Raw genomic sequence first — 20838 nt, 5'->3', positions numbered from 1 at the left:
GTGAGAGGTTTTCCTGGTGCTCTCTAAGGGCAGGGATGCTCCGTGGGGACACACTCTGGGCGGGGATGGGGATGAGCACAGTATCTCTCCCAGTTTTCCTGGAATTTTGTAGAATCCTAGACTGTGAGGGACCTTAAAGCTCAGCCCATTCCATGGCAGGGATACCTTCCACTATCCCGGGCTGCTCCAAGCCCTGTCCAACCTGTCCTTGCACACTTCCAGGGATGGGGCAGCCACATTTTCCCTGGACAATCCGGCCTTCCCCACCCTCATTTTCCAGCCCTTCTCCCTCCTGCAGCTCGCAGGCAGGAGCCCGTATTCAAATTTCAACCCACACCCTCCCCTGCCTCTGGAGACAAATGAATTCCCAGGTGATCCCAGGATCAAAGCCCCACAAGCACGGGCACGCCGGGCTCGTCCGGGCAGCAGACAAGCCTTTGCAAATACCACATCTGCCCCACCCTGGCTCCCAAAATTCCCTAACCTTCCGTCTCGCCAGAATCACTGGGAGAACAGCGTGGCCACGCCCACCATTCTCCTGGTCCCGCCCATCCCCGCGTGGCCCCGCCCCGCCCCGATCGGGGCGGGGCGGGGCCACGCGGGGATGGGCGGGGCCGATGGGAATGGAGGCGGGGCTTGGCTCAGTGGGCGCGGCCTCCGCTCCCGCTCCGGTCGCCCGTGGAGACACCGGGAGCGGCGCTCGGTGAGTACCGGGATCGCGGGATCGCGGGACAGGGGGGTTCCCACCGGGAACAGCGAGCTCCGCCACCCGGGACAGCCCGCCCGGCACCGCGGGGGCAGCGGGGAGCGCCAGCCCGGCCCCTGCGGCCGCCGGGCCTGGCGGGGCGGGCCGGGCCCGAGCGGTGCCTGGCGGCTTTTGGGGTGGATCTGGAGTTTTTTGTGGGGGTTTTTTTAACCGAGTTTTGGTTGTGCTGACGCGGGGTTCCCGGCGGGAGGCAGCGCGCGGGTGTAGTGTGGTTCAACAAGTGGCACGGGAATGAGGGAAAATCTGCTTAATTGTGTAAAAAATAGTGTGCTTAATTAGGCGAAAATAATCCTAAAATGGGCAATTTTTTCCTTCCTTTCCTTCTCCTTCCCGCCTCCTTCCCTCCAGACCTTCCCCGTGGCACCGATGGACACCCAGAGCTGGCGGCTCCAACTCCACGGGGACCACCCCAGCTTTCAGCTAAACCCTTTAAATTTCCCCAATTTTAGCATTCCCAGCCGTCAGCCCATGGGTTTTCCTTGGAATCACGGAGCTGTGCCTGCCGGAGGAAGTTTCCCACGTGCGGGGAGTTGTGGGCTGAGTGTGGGAAGGAGGTTAATTAGTGGGAAGCGTCATTATTCCAAGAGGTTTTGTGTTGATACTGAGATTACACACCCTGTTGCAGTAATAGGTTTGCTCGGAATCATGGAATTGCAGAACATCCTGAGCTGGAAGGGACCCACACGGATCATCGAGCCCAACTCCTGGAAGTTTTTAGTTCCTTTAGTAACTTTATAATTGAGATTCTCTATTGCCAGCTTGAATTCTTTACTTTTTTGGGAGTGGGGGAAAAAGAGGGTTTTGAGTGTATACTGTGGTGTTAGCCTGGTGTTTGAAGGATGGAGCTGGAGCTGTGTCAGGAGGGGTTTAGGTTGGATTTTGGGAAAGGTTCCTCCTGCCGGGGCTGGTGGGCACTGCCCAGATCTCCTGGCAATGCCAGGGCTCAGTGTGACATTTTGGGGTCGTCCTGTGCAGGCCCTGGAGCTGGACCTGCTGATCCTCGTGGGTCCCTTTCAGCTCAGGATATTCTGTGATTCTGTGACTTAATTAGCCGTGGCAGTTGGAAAGTGGCAAAATGGAATTCCCGGCAGCTTGCCAGGCAGTTATCCGGGGTTTTAACTGGCTTGGAACCCCCAGGATCAGGGCCACTTTTACTTGTGTGTGTTTGTCTGGGTGTGAATTGGTTCAGAAATTCTGAATTGGCACAGTTCTGGGAGTACAGGGTGGCTAGTGGACAGTGGCAGGATTTTGTGCTGCTCGGTGCCACTAAATGAGCTTGAGGGATTAGTGTGGAGTTAATGACTCCTCAATCCCCTATTCCATCCTGGCTGGGATGCACCACAGCATTTGGGATCTCTCTAATCAAGGAGCAATCAATGCCAGAGAGGAGCAATGATGCTCTGATGCTGAGGGCGAGCTCACTCCATAATCACCCAGCTGCTGGGGGATTTTTCCTTGAAAGATTAAATTCTCCTCTTGCCCTGAAAGAGTTTCTTGGGCTCCCAGGCAGCAGCAGAACAACTGATCTCTCACGTCTTGCTGGTGTTAAATCAAATTATTGAGTTGTGCTGTAGGTTTTAGATGTTTTTTATTTCAAATATAATGTGATCACTTTTTTAAGTACTGAAAGTTCTTAAGGTTTTAGGTTCTGTTGCTAAAAAGACTCAGAATATATGAACCAGATTCATGTGGAGTTCTCTGTAGCAGGGCCTGGGGTGACACAGTAGAATTATGGAATCCCAAATGGTTGGGGTTGGAAGGGACCTCAAATCCCACCCAGGGCCACCCCTGCCATGGCAGGGACACCTCCCACTGTCCCAGGTGCTCCAGCCCCAGTGTCCAACCTGGCCTTGGGCACTGCCAGGGATCCAGGGGCAGCCACAACTGCTCTGGCAATTCTATTCCCACCCTGCCAGGGAACAATTCCCAATATCCCATCCATCCCTGCCCTCTGGCAGTGGGAAGCCATTCCCTGTGTTAAAAATGCCCGTTTAAAAAAATCCCTCTCCCTCCCTCCTTTTTCTGTGGCTCCACCGTCCGTGCAAGAGCTGCCGGGAGATGCTGAACACCCCATTCTGTGGGCTGGGAAGGTGCTGCTTCCCTGGCCACAGCTCCCCAGAGCCCAGCGTGTCCCCCTGTGGCCGTGCTCAGATCCACATTGCTGCTGCAGCCCCAGCAAGGCTCAGCCTTTGCCTTTGTGCCCTTTGCCGGAGCAGAGATCACTGCAGGGGCGGGGGGAAGCGTTTCCAAAGGTTTGCACTTATCAAGGGAAGCACAGGCACAGGCCTGGCCGAGGCACAGAGCTGGATTCCTGGGAGGATTGAGTTGCTGCAACTGCATCTGTGCTTACACAAACGCTGGGAAAGGGGGAAGGCTGCTGGGTCCTGGCACAGAAATGCCCCTGAGCAGGGCAGGACTGGGGGTGAAACTCCGTGAATTGGGCTGGAACACCCCCAGTTCCTGAAAGTCATCATGGACTCCGTTTTTCTTGGGAAATGGGAGCTGCAGATGTGTGGTGGCTCTTGGGATTGCTGCTCTGCTGGAGTTGTGCAGCTGTTTGGTGAATTTTACACTGTTGCACAGTTGGGGCTTGTTTTTCCGAACCTCAGAGCTCCCCCTGCACTCAGTGTGGGGAGCTCTTGGTCCCACATCATTTCTGCCCTCAGGAATCACCTGGGGAGAGTTTGGAAGGGTGAGACTCCACTGGTGACATGAAAAAAAAAGAAAGTAAGTTGGAAAAAAAAGCAGAAAGTTTCCATTCTGTGTTTTGCAAGGGTTGATGAGAAAGAGCAGAGGCCGTGACAGAAGTGCTCAGGGTGACTGGGGTGTGCTGGGATTCTCCAAGGGATTTTAGGGAGGGAGGTCGAAGCAGGAGGGTGGGGGGATCAGGGGGGTACCCACAGGAGGTGGGATGTGCTGGGGGTCCATCCAGCCCCTGGAGAGACGCATGGCCCTGGGGGATCCAGCATTCCTGACTGGGGAGCTGCTGAGCCCCTCCCAGCCAGGTGTCCCTGGGGAGGAGAGGATCCACTCCTGGGTCTTGTGGTGACAGCCCTGCAGAGCTCCCTCCAGCTCTGGGGCCCCCAGGAGAGGAAGGACCTGGAGCTGTGGGAGGGAATCCAGAGGAGGCACCAGGATGGTCCCAGGGATGGAGCAGCTCTGAGCTGGGAGGAAAGGCTGGGAATGTTCTCCTGGAGAGGAGAAGCTTGGGGGTGAGCTCAGTGTGGCCTGGAGGGGCTGCAGGAGAGCTGCAGAGGGACTTTGGACAGGGATGGAGGGACAGGACCCAGGGAATGGCTGCCAGAGGGCAGGGATGGATGGGAGATTGGGAATTGGGAATTGTTCCCTGGCAGGGTGGGCAGGCCCTGGCACAGGGTGCCCAGAGCAGCTGGGGCTGCCCCTGCATCCCTGGCAGTGCCCAAGGCCAGGCTGGACACTGGGGCTGGGAGCAGCCTGGGACAGTGGGAGGTGTCCCTGCCATGGCAGGGGAACAGAACAAGATCTTTAAGGTCCCTTCCAACTCCAACCATTTGGGATTCTGTGAAAGCTGGGCCTGGGGTTCAGTGTGCCCCAAATCCCAGCTCCCTGGGAGCCCCAGGCAGCGTGGCTGGGGCTGGGTCTCAGCTTTGGGATGTTCCTGGACACCAGCAGCTGAGTATTTTTAGTTGTGTTCCTTTGAATATTTGGTAAAACAGGCAATGTGTTTATATTCAGCTTCCTGTGTCTGTATCAGCATCTTGGCATGTGCTGGAGTTCCAGGGGGAGGAGGGAAAGGGAAGAAAGTGTGTTGTGAGGGTTATTTGTGCTGCAGCAGCTGAGGCTGCTGGGATCAGCTCCTTGTTTAAACACTGGGCTCAGCTCAGGCTGAGCCAGCCCTGCTCCCCCTTTGTTTACCCCCTTTGTCTTCCCATCCCTTCTCCCATGGATTTGCAGTCCTGCTGTGCAGGGACAGGGGAGTTTCTGGCACCCTTTGCTGTGGATGTGTGATCCAGTCCTTGCTGCCCTGCTCTGAGGAGCCCTGCCTGTGCAGGGGCTGTTCTCCAGCCTGGCTCTCAGGGTGTTTGGAGGTGGAAAAGCCCCTCTCAGTCCTGCTGGGAAGGGAGCAGCCTGCATTCCCAGCCTGCATTCCCAGCCTGCATTCCCAGGCTGCTGCCCTGATCCAGCTGCTCTGTGCCATCACCCCTCTGCTCTCCAGAGCCATTCCCTGTGCAGAGCCACTGGGAACTCATGGGGGAGGTTTTGTCTGGTGTTCCCATCTAAAGGAGGGTTTTTCTTGTGCCCAGCCACCCCCGGAGCCCATAAACCAGGAAGTTTCCTGGTGCTGTAAGCTGAGGATGGAAAATTCTCCCTCCCATGCCTAAGGGAACCAGGGAAACATCCCCCTCCCTTGCTGCCTGAACCAGGGAAACATCAGGGACTGGTGGTTGCCATAGAAAGGGAAAAATAGGGCAGGTTTGGGTGAGATATTAGGGATAAATTCCTCCCTGTGAGGGTGCCCAGAGCAGCTGGGGCTGCCCCTGGATCCCTGGCAGTGTCCCAGGCAGGGCTGGACACTGGGGCTGGGAGCACCTGGGACAGTGGGAGGTGTCCCTGCCATGGCAGGGGGGGGTGGGATGAGGTGAGCTTTGAGCTCCCTCCCAACCCAAACCAGTTTGTGATTCTGTGACTGCTGTGAATAATTTTGAGCAGGTCCCAAATTACATTCTCAGCTCTGTTTGTAGCTTCAATCCCCCTCCCAAGGTCAGGGTTTTTGTTCTGAGCTTGGAGCTGGGATAAGCAGAAACTGTCCCTGACTTCTGTGGGACAGGGCCCATCCTTTTCCCAGCTGAATCTGGCTCACGTTGCTGTAGCACTTGCCAGGGATTCCTCCTGCAGAGCAGGGATGCTCCAGCTGGAGCTGGAACTCCTGCAGAGCAGGAGGAGCTGGCTGGTGCTGCCAGCCTTGGCCAGAGGGACTGGGACCCATCCAGCTGTGGAATTTCCTCAGCCCACGTGCCCTTCCCTGATTTATTCCTTCCCCAGCAGGGCCTGGCCTCTCAGTGGAGGCTTTTGCAGGGGGTGCATTACTCCAGCCTCAAACTATGCCAGCAATGCTGCCTTTGTGGGTTTTTGGAGTGGCTTGATAGGAGCTTTGATTAGGCAGGAGCAGCAGTGTGGCTCTGGGCTGGAGGGCAGCCCCAGGAGCTGGAATCACTGCTCAGGTGAGTTAGAGATGGGCCTGGGCTGGCTCATCCCTGAAGGCCTCTCCCAGCCCAAACCATTCCTGGTTGTTGTGGCTGTGTTTGCATCCCCCTCAGGATGCACAAGCCGATTTTAAAGTTCTTAAAATCGATGAGAAAGGGCAGAGGCTGTGACAGAATTCCTCAGGGGCGTGCTGGGATTCCCCAAGGGATTTCAGGGAGAGAGGCAGAAGCAGGAAGGTGGGGGGAGCAGGGGGGGTACCCACAGGGGGTGGGATGTGGTGGGGGTCCATCCAGCCCTGCAGACACGTGGCCCAGGGGATCCAGCCTTCCCTGGGGATCCAGCATTCCCTGTAGCAGCCCTTAGATGTGCCTGGGCTGGCTGATCCCTGAAGGTCTCTCCCAACCCAAACCATTCTGGTGCTCCCTGGTTGTTGTGGCTGTGTTTGCATCCCCCTCAGGATGCACGAGCCAATTTTAAAGTTCTTCTTGTTTTTCCCTGGCAGTGTCCAGGGGGTGTGAGCAGGTTGGGATGTTGTACAGATAAGCAGAGGAGCTGCTTTTCCATTCCAGCTTTGATTTTGTGCAGCAGTCACACGTCCCTGGAGGAGGGTACGTGTCACATTTATTTATTTTGGTTTCCTTGCTGGATGTGGACAGGACAAGCCTGGCACAGGGACAAGGACTGTGGCAAGGCAGACTGTCCTCAACACAATTTATTTTCCTCCTCCACACAGTGATTTGACCAGCACTTGTTAAAAGTGTGATCCCATTTCCAGCACGGGAAGTGGGGTGTGATTATAATGCGAATAGTGCCCATGCTGCCTGCTGGAATCTGAAATGCAGGGAACTCTCAGAGCTTTGGGCCTGTAAACCAAAGCTTAGAATTAAACCCAGGGTTTGATCTGAGACCTTGGGAAAGGCTCCCAAACTGAGGCGCCAGAAGTGAGAATGTGGATTTATAGTTTAAAGCAGAGACATGTTAAGCTAAATAAAAGAAAGTTTTGAGTTTTAGAGTTTAAGATATAGAAAAAGTAAAAGTAATTACAGAAGTAAACAAAGAGTTTAGAATGCAGCACTGTAGGTTTGTGTCATAACATGATTAAGAAAACTTACACTGTAGCAGGAGTCCATAAAACAAAATATTTAAAGATTGAATCAAAACCATAAATATCCTTGTTGACAATGTTTTATTAGTCAATAACTCCTTAGAAGGTCTTATAACTAAGGGTCTTGAGACCTTCTAAACCATGTTGTATTGATATGGGCCAAATTCACCCTTCCTGCCTATGCAGAAGACAAGAAAAACAAACCACATAATCAAAAACAATTCAAAAGTCCCATCTCTAATCCCTCCCAAAATCCCCAAAGTAAATTGCCACAGCTGCCTGCCTTGCTCGGGGCTGTCCCTGGGGAATTTCAGGTGGGGTTTTGCCTCCTCCTTCCCTGGGAATGAGGGCAGGGGATGGCTGTGGTGGCTGCCTGGCCGGAGCAGCCCCAGGGCTGGGTGCCAGGGCTGCAGCAGCCCCTGGCACTGCAGGCTGGATCCATCCCAAGGGCTGAAATCCCGGATCCGGCCGTGCCCTGGCCGTGCCAGCTCAGGAAGTGACTCTGGTCCCAGCTCCACGCTGGGAACCTGCACTGGGCATCCCAGGGGAGGGTCCCACGGGCACTGCCAGCCCCGGTTGGATTGGGAGCTGCTGGAGCCTGGCACAGAGCTGGGTGTGACTGCAGGCATTGAGCAGCAGCACGGCACGGCCAGCAGAGTGAGGGGAAAGGTGATTTTACCTGTAAATCCCTCCCTGCTCCAGCTCTCACACAGTTCCCATCGGGTGATCGCCCTCAGGGGGCTGGGGGTGCTCCCCTGGACAGGAGAAGGATCCAGGGAGAGCTCAGGGCCCCTGGCAGGGCCTGAAGGGGCTCCAGGATGTGAGGGCTGATAGAATTCCAGGTTTCTCTCTGGCTGTGCAAGGCCTCCACAGGGAATGTGAGCTCTCAGATTTGTTTGGGCAGTGATTTACACCCAGCTGTGAGGACACATCACTGCAGGCTGACAGCTCTGAGTCTCCAGGGTCAAAGGAATCCTGGAATGGTTGGAAGGGACCTTAAATCCCATCCAGTCCCACCCCCTGCCTTGGGAATGGACACCTTCCACTTTCCCAGGCTGCTCCAAGTTTGAGGTGCATTTTCCAATCTCAAAATATTGTTTTTGTGATTAGCATTAAGCCACAAGTGCCAACCCCCCCCCCCCCCCCCAGCTTTGGCTTCCTTGAACAGCAAAATCCTTATAACTTTTATTTTATTCTTGTTTCAGGATCATTACACCGATAAAATCAAGGCAAGCTGGACAGGAAGCAAGTCTGCCTATGTAGGTGAGTTTCCAGTCCACTCTGGTTCTTTTAGTTCATGCAAAATACAAAGCAGCATGACAGCTCCCAAACCCTGGTGATTTAATTTTATTCTGGAGCAGAACAAATATAAAGTCCTTGGCAGGACTGCTGACACTTTTCACCTCATTATTTTAACTGCCTGACTGCTCTTGGGTTGGATTCAGGGGGCAGAAAAACCTGCTTTTCCCACAGAAATTAAGCTTTTCCTTGTTTATTTCCCTGATTAGGGAAAATTTTTTACCAGCCTGCAAATCTTCATCATTTCTGCCTTTGCTGTGCTACACGTGTTTTGTTTGACCATAAATGCAAATTATTCTATATTCCCCCCATCCTATATTCCTGCAGCCAAGGAGGTGGTGAAATCCTTCCCACCTTCCCAGTTCCTGGAGCTGAGCCCCGTGGGGCTCTCCCCAGAGCATCCCAGGCTTTATCTGTGCCAGACAAAGAATCTGCTGAAGGTCACAGAACCTGGGGCCAGGCTGGAGCTGCCAGCACAGCCCACTCCTGCTTTGCAGCCCTGATTTTCATGCAGCTGAAAGTCTCTTTGCAAATGTCTCTTTGGAGTTTTTCCTTCTTTCCCTGTGAGGAGGAACAGGGACCTTCTGTGGAGAGGCTGCCCTGCAGTTCATTGCCTTTTCCAGTGTCTCTAAAATAACGCTGCTCAGATGTTTTTCAAAGTAACCTTGATCTAAAAGTCGCTTTTCGTGTGTGCTAAAGGTACAAAAAGTGAAGTCAGGAGAAATGCAGAGGAAAGCAAAAGCAGGTTTTTCCACTGCTCCTCTCCCAGAATGTGCCTTGGGTTTGACAGAATCCCACAGTGGGGGCTGCCTTTGGAAATCAAAGGGAGCTGCAGCCCAGCTTGATCAGCAGGATGGTGCTGGAATAACTTAGGAAGGGGAGGCTGTGGAGGAGCACAGCCTTAATTAAACACCCAGAACACCAAGTCCAATTGAAGATCTTGGGAGTTGTCTGTTTCCTTTCATTTCACATCATTAAGGGTTTTAATCCCCAATTAAGACACTGGCAGTGTTATTTATAATTTAAAAAAAGAATCTCTAGTGTAGAATCTCTCAGTACTCTCAAGTGTAAATTCTCTGAAGGAGGAAACATCACAAATGGATGTTCTGTGCTTTAAGGGGCTTTTATTCTGTGTTTGCACTGCCAGCACCCTGTGCAAACCAGGTGGACCTGCCACAATTCCCAATTCCCATCCAGCCCTGGCTGCTGCACCTCCTCCAGGAGGGGGATAGCAGCAGAGCTGGGCCTTGCTGGGCCTTTTCTGCTGCAAAATTGGCTTTGAAATCTGAGCTGCCCGAGCTCCCCCAAGCCCTTCAGCTGTGGTGCACCCCAGAGCAGCCCCATTCTCCCCAACACCACTGCAAGTCCTGCAGCTGCCAGATGCTCCAGCTTTCCTTTTCCAGAGGGTGAGCCCTGGGGCAGGTTCTTGTCTGGGGGAGGATCTTGCTTTCTTTCATCAAACCTAAACTTTTTCTTATGTAAAGCTCATATAAAATATTTGTGCCATGACTGTAAATCTTGCCTGAGAGCTGTTTAAAAATCCAGTACTGTTTAAAATCCAGTCTTGCTTAAAAATCTAGTCTTGCTTAAAAATCCAGCCCTTCTTGCCTGCTCAGCCAGGGAGCTGCTACTCACAGCTTGGTTTGGGGTAGGTGTGGAAAAATCCTTCTCCTTTCCCCTGATGGGAGCAGGGAGGTCATGGCTGACCCCTGTTGCCATTTTTCCTGGGAAGTTTGCACTGTGGGTGTTGTGTTCAGTCTGCAAAGGGCAGGAGTGGCTCGGGGTGCTCCCAGAAATCTGTGGAATATTGCACCACTTGTCTCTCTGCTCCTTGTGCGGGGAAAAAGGATCGTGAAATTCGAAAATTTGGGTTGGGAGGGCCCTCAAAGCCCATCCAGTGCTCCCAGAAATCTGTGGAATATTGCACCACTTGTCTCTCTGCTCCTTGTGCGGGGAAAAAGGATCGTGAAATTTGAAAATTTGGGTTGGGAGAGCCCTCAAAGCCCATCCAGTGCCAGCCCTGCCGTGGGCAGGGACACCTCCCCCTGTCCCCGGCTGCTCCGTGCTGGCCTCGGACCCTTCTGGGGATGGGACAAAAGCACCATCAAGAGAGAACTGACCCAAAAGCATCTCGAATCCCTGCTTTGCTCCACCCTCAGTTTCCTGTTCTCCTGCTGCCCAGGTCCATTTCCATTCTCTCCGGCAGAAGGAGGAGGTTCCAGCTCCGCAGCTTCCACTGGGTGTCAGCACGGCCCCGCTCTGGGCCGGCAGAGCCCTGGGCTTTCCCCTGGGCCGCTGGAAGGAAGAGCCAGGCTGGCAGCATGGCCGGGGCTGGGATGGGCTGTGGGGCTGGAATTCCTCCTCCCTTCCTTCCCTCCTTGCCCAGCAGGAGCACTGGGACGTGCCCGCCCGCTCCCAGTGCTCCCAGTGAAGGTGCCAGCAGGTCCTGCAGGGTTTGCTTTGGGGTGGGATGGCAGCCCAGCCTTCCCAGGGGTGCTGCAGGCACACAGCTCAGGGTGCTCCCCCCCACACAGCCCTTCCACTCTTTTTCCACCCTGAAAAATGATCCATTCTTCCCAAGTCCTTTCCAAGATCCTTGGGCCTGCCAGGGCAAGGCACCTCCTTCAGCCCCATCTGTCAATGCTGGGGAGAAGCAGCAGCCCCGAGGGCCATTTGGGTTTCGGGTGGGCAGGGGCAGCCCTTGGGTGCTCCTTTCTCCCTCCTGCTGGGCTGTCAGGGGCTCTGTGCCTCTCCCAGCCTTCCTGGGTCTCCTTGTTCCAGGTGCTGCTGTGCTCCAGGGTGTGCAGGGCCAGGGGGACACCTCAGCTCTCCAAATCCTCTGCAGCACTTGGGCTGGAAACAGAGCCAGGCACACTAAGATTCCTCCAACACATTCTTCCACCGGAGGCCTGAAAAATCAGAGATCAAAACTGGGGAATGTCACAATTCCAGAGAGTTTGTGCTGCCCCTGTGGAGTTGTTTCAGCTGTTGCTGTGGCCGGTTGTGCTCCAATGCCTGCTCAGAAATGAGCTGCTTATTCCTGCCCCCACCTTCAATGCCAGCAGTGGCCTCCTGGCTTGGACTGGGAGCATTTTCAGGTTCTGCAAGTCCTGACAAACCCTGAGCTCCCAAGGGTGCCCTGTAGGAAAGCCAACCCCCAGCGTTCAAGTCCTGACCGGCCCCCGCAGAGCTGCTGGGATCGCAGCAGTGCAGAGCACCCTGAGACCAGGGCAGCCTCACCCCACTCCTGCCCTGCTCCTGCAGTGGCCACGGGGGCCAGCCCAGCCTCTGCCATCACCCCCTGCTCCTGCCACCCCTCCAGGGGCCGCTGGGGCTCCTTCCCCCTGTTTCCATAAGGATTTCCCCCAGCTTGGTGCCACTCCCTGCATCCCCTCTTCCTCTTCCTCCTCCCAACACCTTCCTGCCCAACAAATCCCCGCATTTTCAGAAGCAAAGTTTTATTCCTTTTATTCCTGTGAGTTACTACAAGGAAGGCAGCTGGATTTGGGGTTTGCTGGTGTTGTTCCCAAATTGTTTGCAGGGTGCCAGCTGAAGGATGAAAGCGTGCCAGGGAGAAAGGAGGGAGCAGAATGGCAGCAGCCAGAGCCTGTGTCAGTGGTGGTGACAAACCAGACCCAGCTTCAAAGTCTCCCAGCAAACAGCAGGGAGTTTGCAGGACTGGGAATGGTGTCACTTGGAAACCTGCAGCACTCATGGTGGAATTACTGTGACTAACTCGAGCTCAGGGCTGGCAGTGAGCTGGGAGCAGCAGCTCTGAGCTTGTCCAGCTGCTTGTTTCCCTTTTCCCCCTATTCCTGTGTATTTTAGAGAAGTGGGATCATTCCCAGGGTGGAGATTGTTTCTGGTTTATCAGGCAGCAGCATCCAAACATTTCCGGGCTGGAGCTGCTCCAGCATGGATTCCCTGCAGCAGCAGCAGCAGCAGCAGAGGCTCCTGGGGCTCCCTCCCACCCCACGGGCCTGCAGGGTGTGCAGGGCACCCACACCAGGGCAGCAGGGGCACTGGGGGCATTGGGAGCACCCCGTGTCCTTTTCCTGCCCTTTCCTTGGTGCGTTTGGCACATCCATCCTCCTTCCCACCCTCCCCAGCAGGGCTCCAGTGGCACTGGAAAGGGAGAGCCCTTTGGAACCTGCATTTGCAGGTCAGCTGTAACTTTAGATCCCTGCTGGCAGCCCTGGAAAACAAACCAGGGGCTGGAAAACCAGGGCGGGAAAAGCAGGGGCTGGAAAACAAGCCAGGGCTGGCGGGGTGTTACACTTGGAGGTGCTGATGTTGTCACTGGTGTTGGTTTGTGTTTTGCCCAACCAAATCCAAGTTTTGAGTTGTTCACCTCAAAATCTGCTTTATTTCAAAGAGACAGTTACAGGACACCTCTGAGGCTTTATCCTGCTGCCAGCCAGGCTCTGCTGCTCCAGTAGGAGCTGGCTTGGTGTAACTGGAGCAAACTGGGAGCTGTGTTCCAGGCAGAGCTGCTGGGATTTCCAGCAGATCCCCAGCCCTGCTTTAGCAGGGCTGATTTAATTACCTTTCACTCAGCAGGTGCCTCACAAGTCCTGGATCTAAGAGAGTAAATAAGACAGTCCAGAGTTTAATTATCCCACTGGAGCTGGGCTTTGGCAGCCAGCCCAGGCGGATCTGGGGATCTGCTGCACGGCAACCTCATTGCCTAAAGCCTGGGGAGAGAAATGGGGCAAGGCCTGGAAAAACAGGGCTTTTCTCTGGAAGAGGGGCAGCTCCACCTGTCTGCAGGTGTTTCAGGAAAGGAAAAAGTGCAGGTGTGTGGCTGCAGGAAGTGCACTGGAAGTTTCCTGTGGTTTTGTCTTTCCGTGGCAGAGCGCGGCTGGTGGGAATCCTCCTGTGCAGTTCTCAGTGGGTGAATGAGAAATAAATCCTTCCCTGGCAGGGTGGGCAGGCCTGGCACGGGTGCCCAGAGCAGCTGTGGCTGCCCCTGGGTCCCTGCAGTGTCCCAGGCCAGGCTGGGTGGGTTTGGAGCCCCTGGGACAGCGGGAGGTGGCCCTGCCATGGCAGGGTGGTGCCAGCGAGGCTGCTCTGGGTCTGGTCCTTTGTCTCCTTTTAGGCTCTGAGTCAGAGCCATGGCAGAGTTGCAGCCGTGCCTGCAGCTGCTCTGGGCTCTGGGAATCTCTGTCACCACCAGCCCGGGTCCTGCTCAGCCGTGTCACACCCAGGGGACCGAGGTTGTCACCAGTGTCCCCACAGGGAACCCCCTCCTGCCTGGAGCAGCTGAGGTCACAGCAGGAAATCCTGCAATGCTTTGGGCTGGAAAGGACCTGAAATCCCACCCAGTGCCACCCCTGCCAGGACAGGGACACCTCCCACTGTCCCAGGCTGCTCCAAGCCCCAGTGTCCAGCCTGGCCTGGATCACCAGCCACGTTTTGGTTTAGGTGGTGAACAGAAACATTTGTTGAAAATTCATTTTTGGTGCGTTTAGCACAGAAGGAGGAGCTGGGCCTGGGAGTGCTGGGACACCCCAGAGATCCCAAGGGAAGGTGTTGGGATGGGGGAGGCTCCCAGGGCTGCCTGCTGAGCACCAGGCGTCATTTCCCAGAGACCAGAGCTGTGCCCTCTCACACTGAGGGCTCCTTTCTTCAGGGAGCAGCTTCTTCTCCTGGCAGATCCTCCTAGCCCAGCAAACCCTGCCCAGGGCTCTGAACCCCCACGTTCTGCAGAATTCTGGCACCTCCAGTTGAAATCTGGGGAGTTCTGGGAAGTCCAGGGTGCCTTGGGAGAAATCCCATGGCTGCAGCAGCTCGGATGCATTGCCAGGAGCTGGGAAGGAAAACAGATTTATGGGGAGCTGACCTAGTTGCTGTAAATCTCCCTGCAGAAGAGATTTAGTAATCTTAGGAGGGCTATTAAAGCTCGTGTTTGTTTGGAGATGGGCAAACGCAGCAATTTAATTTTCAAATCTTACGGTTTGGCTTGTTTTGGTTTGGTTTGTTTTTTTCCAAACATCTCATTTATTAACAAAGCTAAGCAGCTGGGAAAACAAGCACTGGAACTTTCCTAAGGAGGTCAATCCATGCAGGGTGGGAAGGGATCCAGAGAATCCAACAGCTCCAGTGGCAAAAGGGGGTTTGGGGCTGGGGGAGGGAAGGCTGAGTGTGGCCTTTCCCCAGTTAAATGAGAGGATAATAATTATCTTTTAATTTTGCAACTTTTTTAACCTTTTCAAAAAAAAAAAAGTACTAAAATTAGAGGAATCAGCAGCTCCTGAACTGTCCTCTCCAAGCTGCATTTGTTACTGGATAAAAATAAATTGCTGTGTGTTGGGTTTTTCACTCTGCAGGTTTTGAATATTGTGAGGGAGAACTGCAGGGGCTTTGGGACTTTGGGCTCCATTTGTGGTGGATTTGTGCTTTGTGTCCACGTGAAATAGCTCCTTGTTATCCCAGAGAGGGGTTTGGAGCTCCATGGGCAGAGCCCCTGTTGAATCAGCAGCTCCAGCAGTGCCTGTTGGAGTTTCCTGCTGGGAAAATTCATTTTTCATCTAAAGGGGCTCCAGGAGAGCTGCAGAGGGACTGGGGACAAGGCCTGGAGGGACAGCACACAGGGAATGGCTCCCAGAGGGCAGGGCTGGATGGGAGATTGGGAATTGGGAATTATTCCTGGGGAGGGGCTGGGATGGAATTCCCAGACCCTGGATCCCTGGCAGTGCCCAAGGCCAGGTGGGGCAGGGCTTGGAGCATCCATGGACCTGCAGGGGGATCTCTTTTCCTGCAGGAAATGAGTTTTTAGTGGCACCCAATCTGAGGAGTGCCTGTCCCTCCCCCAGCATTTCCTGCCCAAAGCTTTTCCAAGGAGTGTCCCCTGCAAACAGGGCCTGGGAGCAGGAAAGTGCTGGGCTGGCACTGGAGAGCAGCCCTGCTGCCAGGCTGGGTGAGGGAAACCTGAGCCTGCAGGGGCTGCTGGAAAGGGCACGGAGCTGCCAGGGGCCACGCAGGGCAGGGCTGGGGTCACACACACAGAACTGGGGTCACACACAGAACTGGGGTCACACACACAGAACTGGGGTCACACACAGGGGGTGTGACACACAGAACTGGGGTCACACACACAGAACTGGGGTCACACACAGAACTGGGGTCACACACACAGAACTGGGGTCACACACAGGGGGTGTGACACACAGAACTGGGGTCACACACACAGAACTGGGGTCACACACACAGAACTGGGGTCACACACACACAACTGGGGTCACACACACACAACTGGGGTCACACACACAGAACTGGGGTCACACACACAGAACTGGGGTCACACACACAGAACTGGAGTCACACACAGAACTGGGGTCACACACACAGAACTGGAGTCACACACACAGAACTGGGGTCACACACACACAACTGGGGTCACACACACAGAACTGGGGTCACACACAGGGGGTGTGACACACAGAACTGGGGTCACACACAGAACTGGGGTGATACACAGGGGTGTGACACACAGGAGGAGCTCAGGCACTGGAGGGTTTCAAACACAGCTCCCCTCATCTCCTGGAGCTGGGCAAAGCCAGCAGGGCCCTGCTGGAGCCTGCTGGGATACAGGGACAGGGACATGGGCAGGGCTGGGCTGAAGATTCCCACAGACCTGAATAATTTGGAATCCCAGACTGGTTTGGCTGGGAGAGAACTCAAAGCCCCCAGTGCCACCCCTGCGCCATGGCAGGGACACCTCCCACTGTCCCAGGGTGCTCCAAGTGTCCAGCCTGGCCTGGGACACTCAGGACTAAGGTGGAGAACCAGCCAGGGGTGCTGGGCTCAGCCTGTGCCAGGGGTGGTGTTTCTGTCAGCCAGGGGTGGTGTTTCTATCATACAGGGGTGGTGTTTCTGTCAGCCAGGGGTGGTGTTTCTATCATACAGGGGTGGTGTTTCTATCATACAGGGGTGGTGTTTCCATCAGCCAGGGGTGGTGTTTCTCCCCAGAGAGGTTCTCCAGCCCTGGCACAGCTGAGTCCCCGTCCCTGGAGGGGTTTCAGTCCCTGTGGATGTGGCACTTGGGCACACGGGGCAGGGGTGGCCTTGGCAGTGCTGGGCATGGTTGGTCTGGATGGGCTCAGAGGGATTTTCCAACCCCAATATGCTGTGGTTCCATCCTGGCTCACTCCTCCTTTCACTCTGCAGGAGCTGCTCCCCTCTCCTCGGGCAGCTCCCAGGGACCCTGTGGCTTTCCAGAACCTTCTGGGATGCACAGGGGGGATCCAGTGGCCCAGGCTGTGCCAGAGCCTCAGAAACCTGCACAGTGTGGGAAATGAATTTGTAGAGAATTCTCAAACCTGTAAAACAGCTTCTGGCTGTGATGGCGTGAATTGTAACATCTGTGTTGTCTCAGCCTTCTCATGAGACTGAAAATGGAATAAAAGTTTTTAAACCACCTCTCAGTTGCCCCATCTCTGGGTCAGAAAAGGGCACAATCTGGCAGCACAGCAGCTCCATGCCTTTCTCTGGAGCATGTTTTGCCTCCAGAGCTGTTTTTTGGCTGATTGGTCCTGTTGGATGCCACAACAATAACGTTTAAAAGTCCCTTCTTGCCGTGTGTGTAGTGGATGCCTGTGTGTAGCAGCAGTTGAGGGTGCTGTGCTGCCTTCTGCAATAACAACCCCCTGTGTTTCCAAGCAGAGCTTCCCTGCTCCTCTGAAAATGTCAGGCAAAACAGCCACCACAAGCAACAACATCGCCCAGGCCCGCAGGACCGTGCAGCAGCTCCGGATAGAGGCCTCCATAGAGAGGATAAAGGTGAGCACAGGGGGATTCCCCCTCCTCCTCCTCCTCCTCCTCCTCCTCTGGTTTCCCCTCCTGGCTGTAGGACAGGGGCATTGCACAGTGTCTCTGTGGGTTCGGTGTCTTCGTGCACCCACAGCTCAGCGTTTGCCTCCTCAAAGTTCAAGAGTTCCAAATAAATAATAATAATAAATAATAAAAATAATAAATAATAATAGTAAATCATGATAAAATAATAAATAATTATTAATAATAAATAATAATGAATAAATCCACTTCTTGTGGACAAAATCCCACCCAATATCCCATCTGGCAGTGGGAAGCTGTTCCCCCTTGTCCTGTCCCTCCAGGAGAGATGAAAATCCCCCTGGAATGATTTTGAAGCCCTGTGGGAAACGGATTTGTAGAGAATTCTTGAAGTCTGACAGAAGGTTCTCATAGTGTGGATTTGTATTGTAAATGTTGAGATAAGAAATGTTGATTTAGAAATGGAATAGGATAGATATTGTTGAGAGAGAAATGGAGCTAGAAACAAGTTCTAAAGGGTGGCTTTGTAAATAAGACTAGGTGCTTTGGAGAAATAGAATTCTGAAAGATGGACTCATGAGGGATGGATGATTTTAGATTATTTCCTTTAAGGTATTTATGGTATGGTATGGTTAAAGCTGATAGGTGAAGAAGCACTTAGAATGCATGGTAGTTAGGAAATGGCTGGTTTCTGGTGGTGGTGGTGTGATGCCCCTCCTGTTCCCAGTGTCCTGTGGGATCCAGGTGGAGCCTTTCCCTGCCTGGGGTCACAGAGCCCCAGGGAGCCCCAGGCTCCATCCTTTACCTCATTCCCTGGGGATCAAACCAGCAGGTCCTGGAGAACGAGTCCATGGAGAGCACCTCTCCCACCCCACCAGGCTCCCTCCCAGCCCTGAGCCCCATTTTGGTGCCATTTCCATGGCAAACCCCATTTTTGCTGATTTCCTGAGCCCCATTCTGGTGCTATTTCCATGGCAAACCCCATTTTTGCTGATTTCCTGAGCCCCATTTTGGTACCATTTCCATGGCAAACCCCACTCTGTGCTGGTTTCCTGAGCCCCATTTTGGTGCCATTTCCATGGCAAACCCCATTTTGTGCTGGTTTCCTGAGCCCCATTTTGGTGCCATTTCCATGGCAAACCCCACTCTGTGCTGGTTTCCTGAGCCCCATTTTGGTGCTGTTTCCATGGCAAACCCCATTTTGTGCTGGTTTCCTGAGCCCCATTTTGGTGCTATTTCCATGGCAAACCCCATTTTGTGCTGATTTCCTGAGCCCCATTTTGGTGCCATTTCCATGGCAAACCCCATTTTTGCTGGTTTCTGTGCCCTGAGCCCCATTTTGGTGCCATTTCCATGGCAAACCCCATTTTTGCTGATTTCTGTGCCCTGAGCCCCATTTTGGTGCCATTTCCATGGCAAACCCCATTTTTGCTGATTCCTGAGCCCCATTTTGGTGCCATTTCCATGGCAAACCCCATTTTGTGCTGATTTCTGAGCCCCATTTTGGTGCCATTTCCATGGCAAACCCCATTTTTGCTGATTTCCTGAGCCCCATTTTGGTGCCATTTCCATGGCAAACCCCATTTTTGCTGGTTTCTGTGCCCTGCAGGTGTCCAAGGCCTCGGCTGACCTGATGCTGTACTGTGAGGAGCACGCCAAGAAGGATCCCCTGCTGATGGGCATCCCAGCCTCTGAGAACCCCTTCAAGGACAAGAAAACCTGCATTTTGTTATAGGGCAGGGGCAGCTCCTGCTGCCCAGCCCCTGCAGCCCAGCTGGGCCGGGCCAAGCAGCACCACTCCCCCAGGTACCTGCGCCCCGTGGGCACCCCCGAGCCTGCCCAGAGCATTCCCTGAGCTCCCCAAGGCGTTCCTGCTGACCCCTGTCCCCCTTAGGAGCTTTCTGGCTCAGCCCCTGCCTGTCCTGGCCAAGGGAATGGGCTCCAGGGTCTCTGCACGGGGGGTCCTGGTGGCATTTGCCAACTCCAGCACGACCAAAGTTGCCTGAGCTTTGCAGATAAAGCAAAGCTGTAGAGACCTGATGGAATCACTGGGTTTACATTTTATAAAATTATGGAATTTTTTTTGTTTTGGTTTGGTTTTTTGGGGGGTGGGGGGGTTGTGCCTGTGCTGGCAGCAGCACCTGTTTGTGCACAGGCACACTTAAAAGTGCATTTTCTAGCAAAATCTACCTTGCAAAATGATTGTAGCAGCTGCTGGGGAGCTCCAGGGAGCTCTGCCTCAGCCTTCCTCCTGCTGGCCTCTCATCCCAGGGCTTTCAAAGGATAGAGATGGGAATCAGAGATGCTTCCCCTGCTTTCTGTGAGTTGGAAAAGCAGAATTTCCACCTTGGATTCTGCTGCGTTTTTTTTTTCTCAAATGAAACACCTGTGTTAGTATAAAACACACCCTCAAAGAAATGAGAAAAGAAAGAGAGGCTGGAAGTGCCCTGGCAGAGCTGGAGGAACGCTGCCCTCGCTCCCAATCCCAGCTGGGTTCTGAGCAGGGAGTCAGAACTTGACTCATTTTTATTAAAAAAAAATCCATTTTTAAACAGGAAAAATGCCAAATTAGCTCCAGCTTGTGGTTATGCATCTATAATTGAGGGCCTTTCCATCTAGTATATATTTTATATATACACATAATAAAAAAGTCTTTCTCTCTGTGTGTGTGTAGATATATAAACTTTATATATTAACAGCAAAATTTGAAGGGTTTAAAAATAATCCTGGTTTCAGCTGGCTGCAAATGTCCTCCTGTGCAGGCAGCTGAAGGCATCTGCCAGAACCCTGCATTTCTGGGGGGATATTTGCAGAATTCATGAACCACTTGTCATTTATGTTGCACATTTGTCATTTCTATATGAAATTATAGACCCACTTTTGATACAGAATAAAAAATTCAACTTTGTTTGACATATCTCTTTGGCAGAGCCCCAAAAATCAGCCTGACAGAGAAACCTGCTGCTTACCCTCTGCTTGCCTGCCAATTATTTTTGTAATCAGAGTATTTTTCTAGTGGCGGTTGAAAAAAAAAACCAACAATGTGGCTCTGCACTAATTCCTCTCTACTGTGTCTGTGTGTGTTTGTCACAGCCCTGGTCACAATTAACGAGCTCTGTTAATTGCTCAGCGTGGGGCTGAGAGAATTCCAGCTGTGCACAGCTGCAGGGGGCTCTGGGGAGGGAAGGAGCCTCGTGCTCTTGGTGGTTGTTTTCCCAGCAATCTGGGAAGAAAATTGGAATTTTTTTGTTTGGTTTGAGATCCCCGGTGGGGCTGCAGGGATGTTTTGGTGCCTGGTGATCCAGCACAAATCTGACAGCGTTTAATCCAGGGATTCTTGGTGAACTTGCCATTTTTAAAATGCAATATATACACTGAAATCTGGAGTGGTTACGTTTGCACTTTGCTTTTTGCCATCAATACCCCCAGAAAGAACAGGAATTGTAAAATCTGGGGAAATGCAGACTCTGCCCTAGCAGACTTTTTTTATAAAGGAAGTGAAGCCATTGCATCCACAGGTGCTGGGAGAAGCCCATGGTGAGACCCCACCACGGGGCATCACTGGGCTGCCCCTCTTGTCCTTGGCCAAGCTGGCTGATCTGGGGAGGAAAATGAGAATTTTTGTGCTGATCTGGGGAGAATAATGAGAATTTGTGTGCTGGGCCAGGTGCCCCCAGGATCCCCCAGTTTG

The 20838-nt window shown here is 53.5% G+C and overlaps 1 protein-coding gene across 1 annotated transcript; it reads left to right on the top strand.

Annotated features, from left to right (window-relative positions):
• Positions 1-625: 625 nt before the first annotated feature.
• GNG12 (G protein subunit gamma 12) lies at positions 626-20205 on the top strand. The gene is made up of 4 exons (XM_036388316.1): positions 626-703; positions 8261-8318; positions 17019-17135; positions 18757-20205. The coding sequence occupies exons 3-4, from the start codon at positions 17040-17042 to the stop codon at positions 18880-18882; spliced, it is 222 nt and encodes a 73-aa protein (XP_036244209.1). The 5' UTR covers positions 626-703; positions 8261-8318; positions 17019-17039; the 3' UTR covers positions 18883-20205.
• Positions 20206-20838: the final 633 nt, after the last annotated feature.

The sequence above is a fragment of the Molothrus ater genome, chromosome 9, assembly GCF_012460135.2.
Source record: "Molothrus ater isolate BHLD 08-10-18 breed brown headed cowbird chromosome 9, BPBGC_Mater_1.1, whole genome shotgun sequence".
NCBI classification, from domain to species: Eukaryota; Metazoa; Chordata; class Aves; order Passeriformes; family Icteridae; genus Molothrus; species Molothrus ater.
The sequence above is the reverse complement of the archived record's forward strand: the minus strand, read 5'-3'. Positions and strand labels throughout refer to the sequence as shown.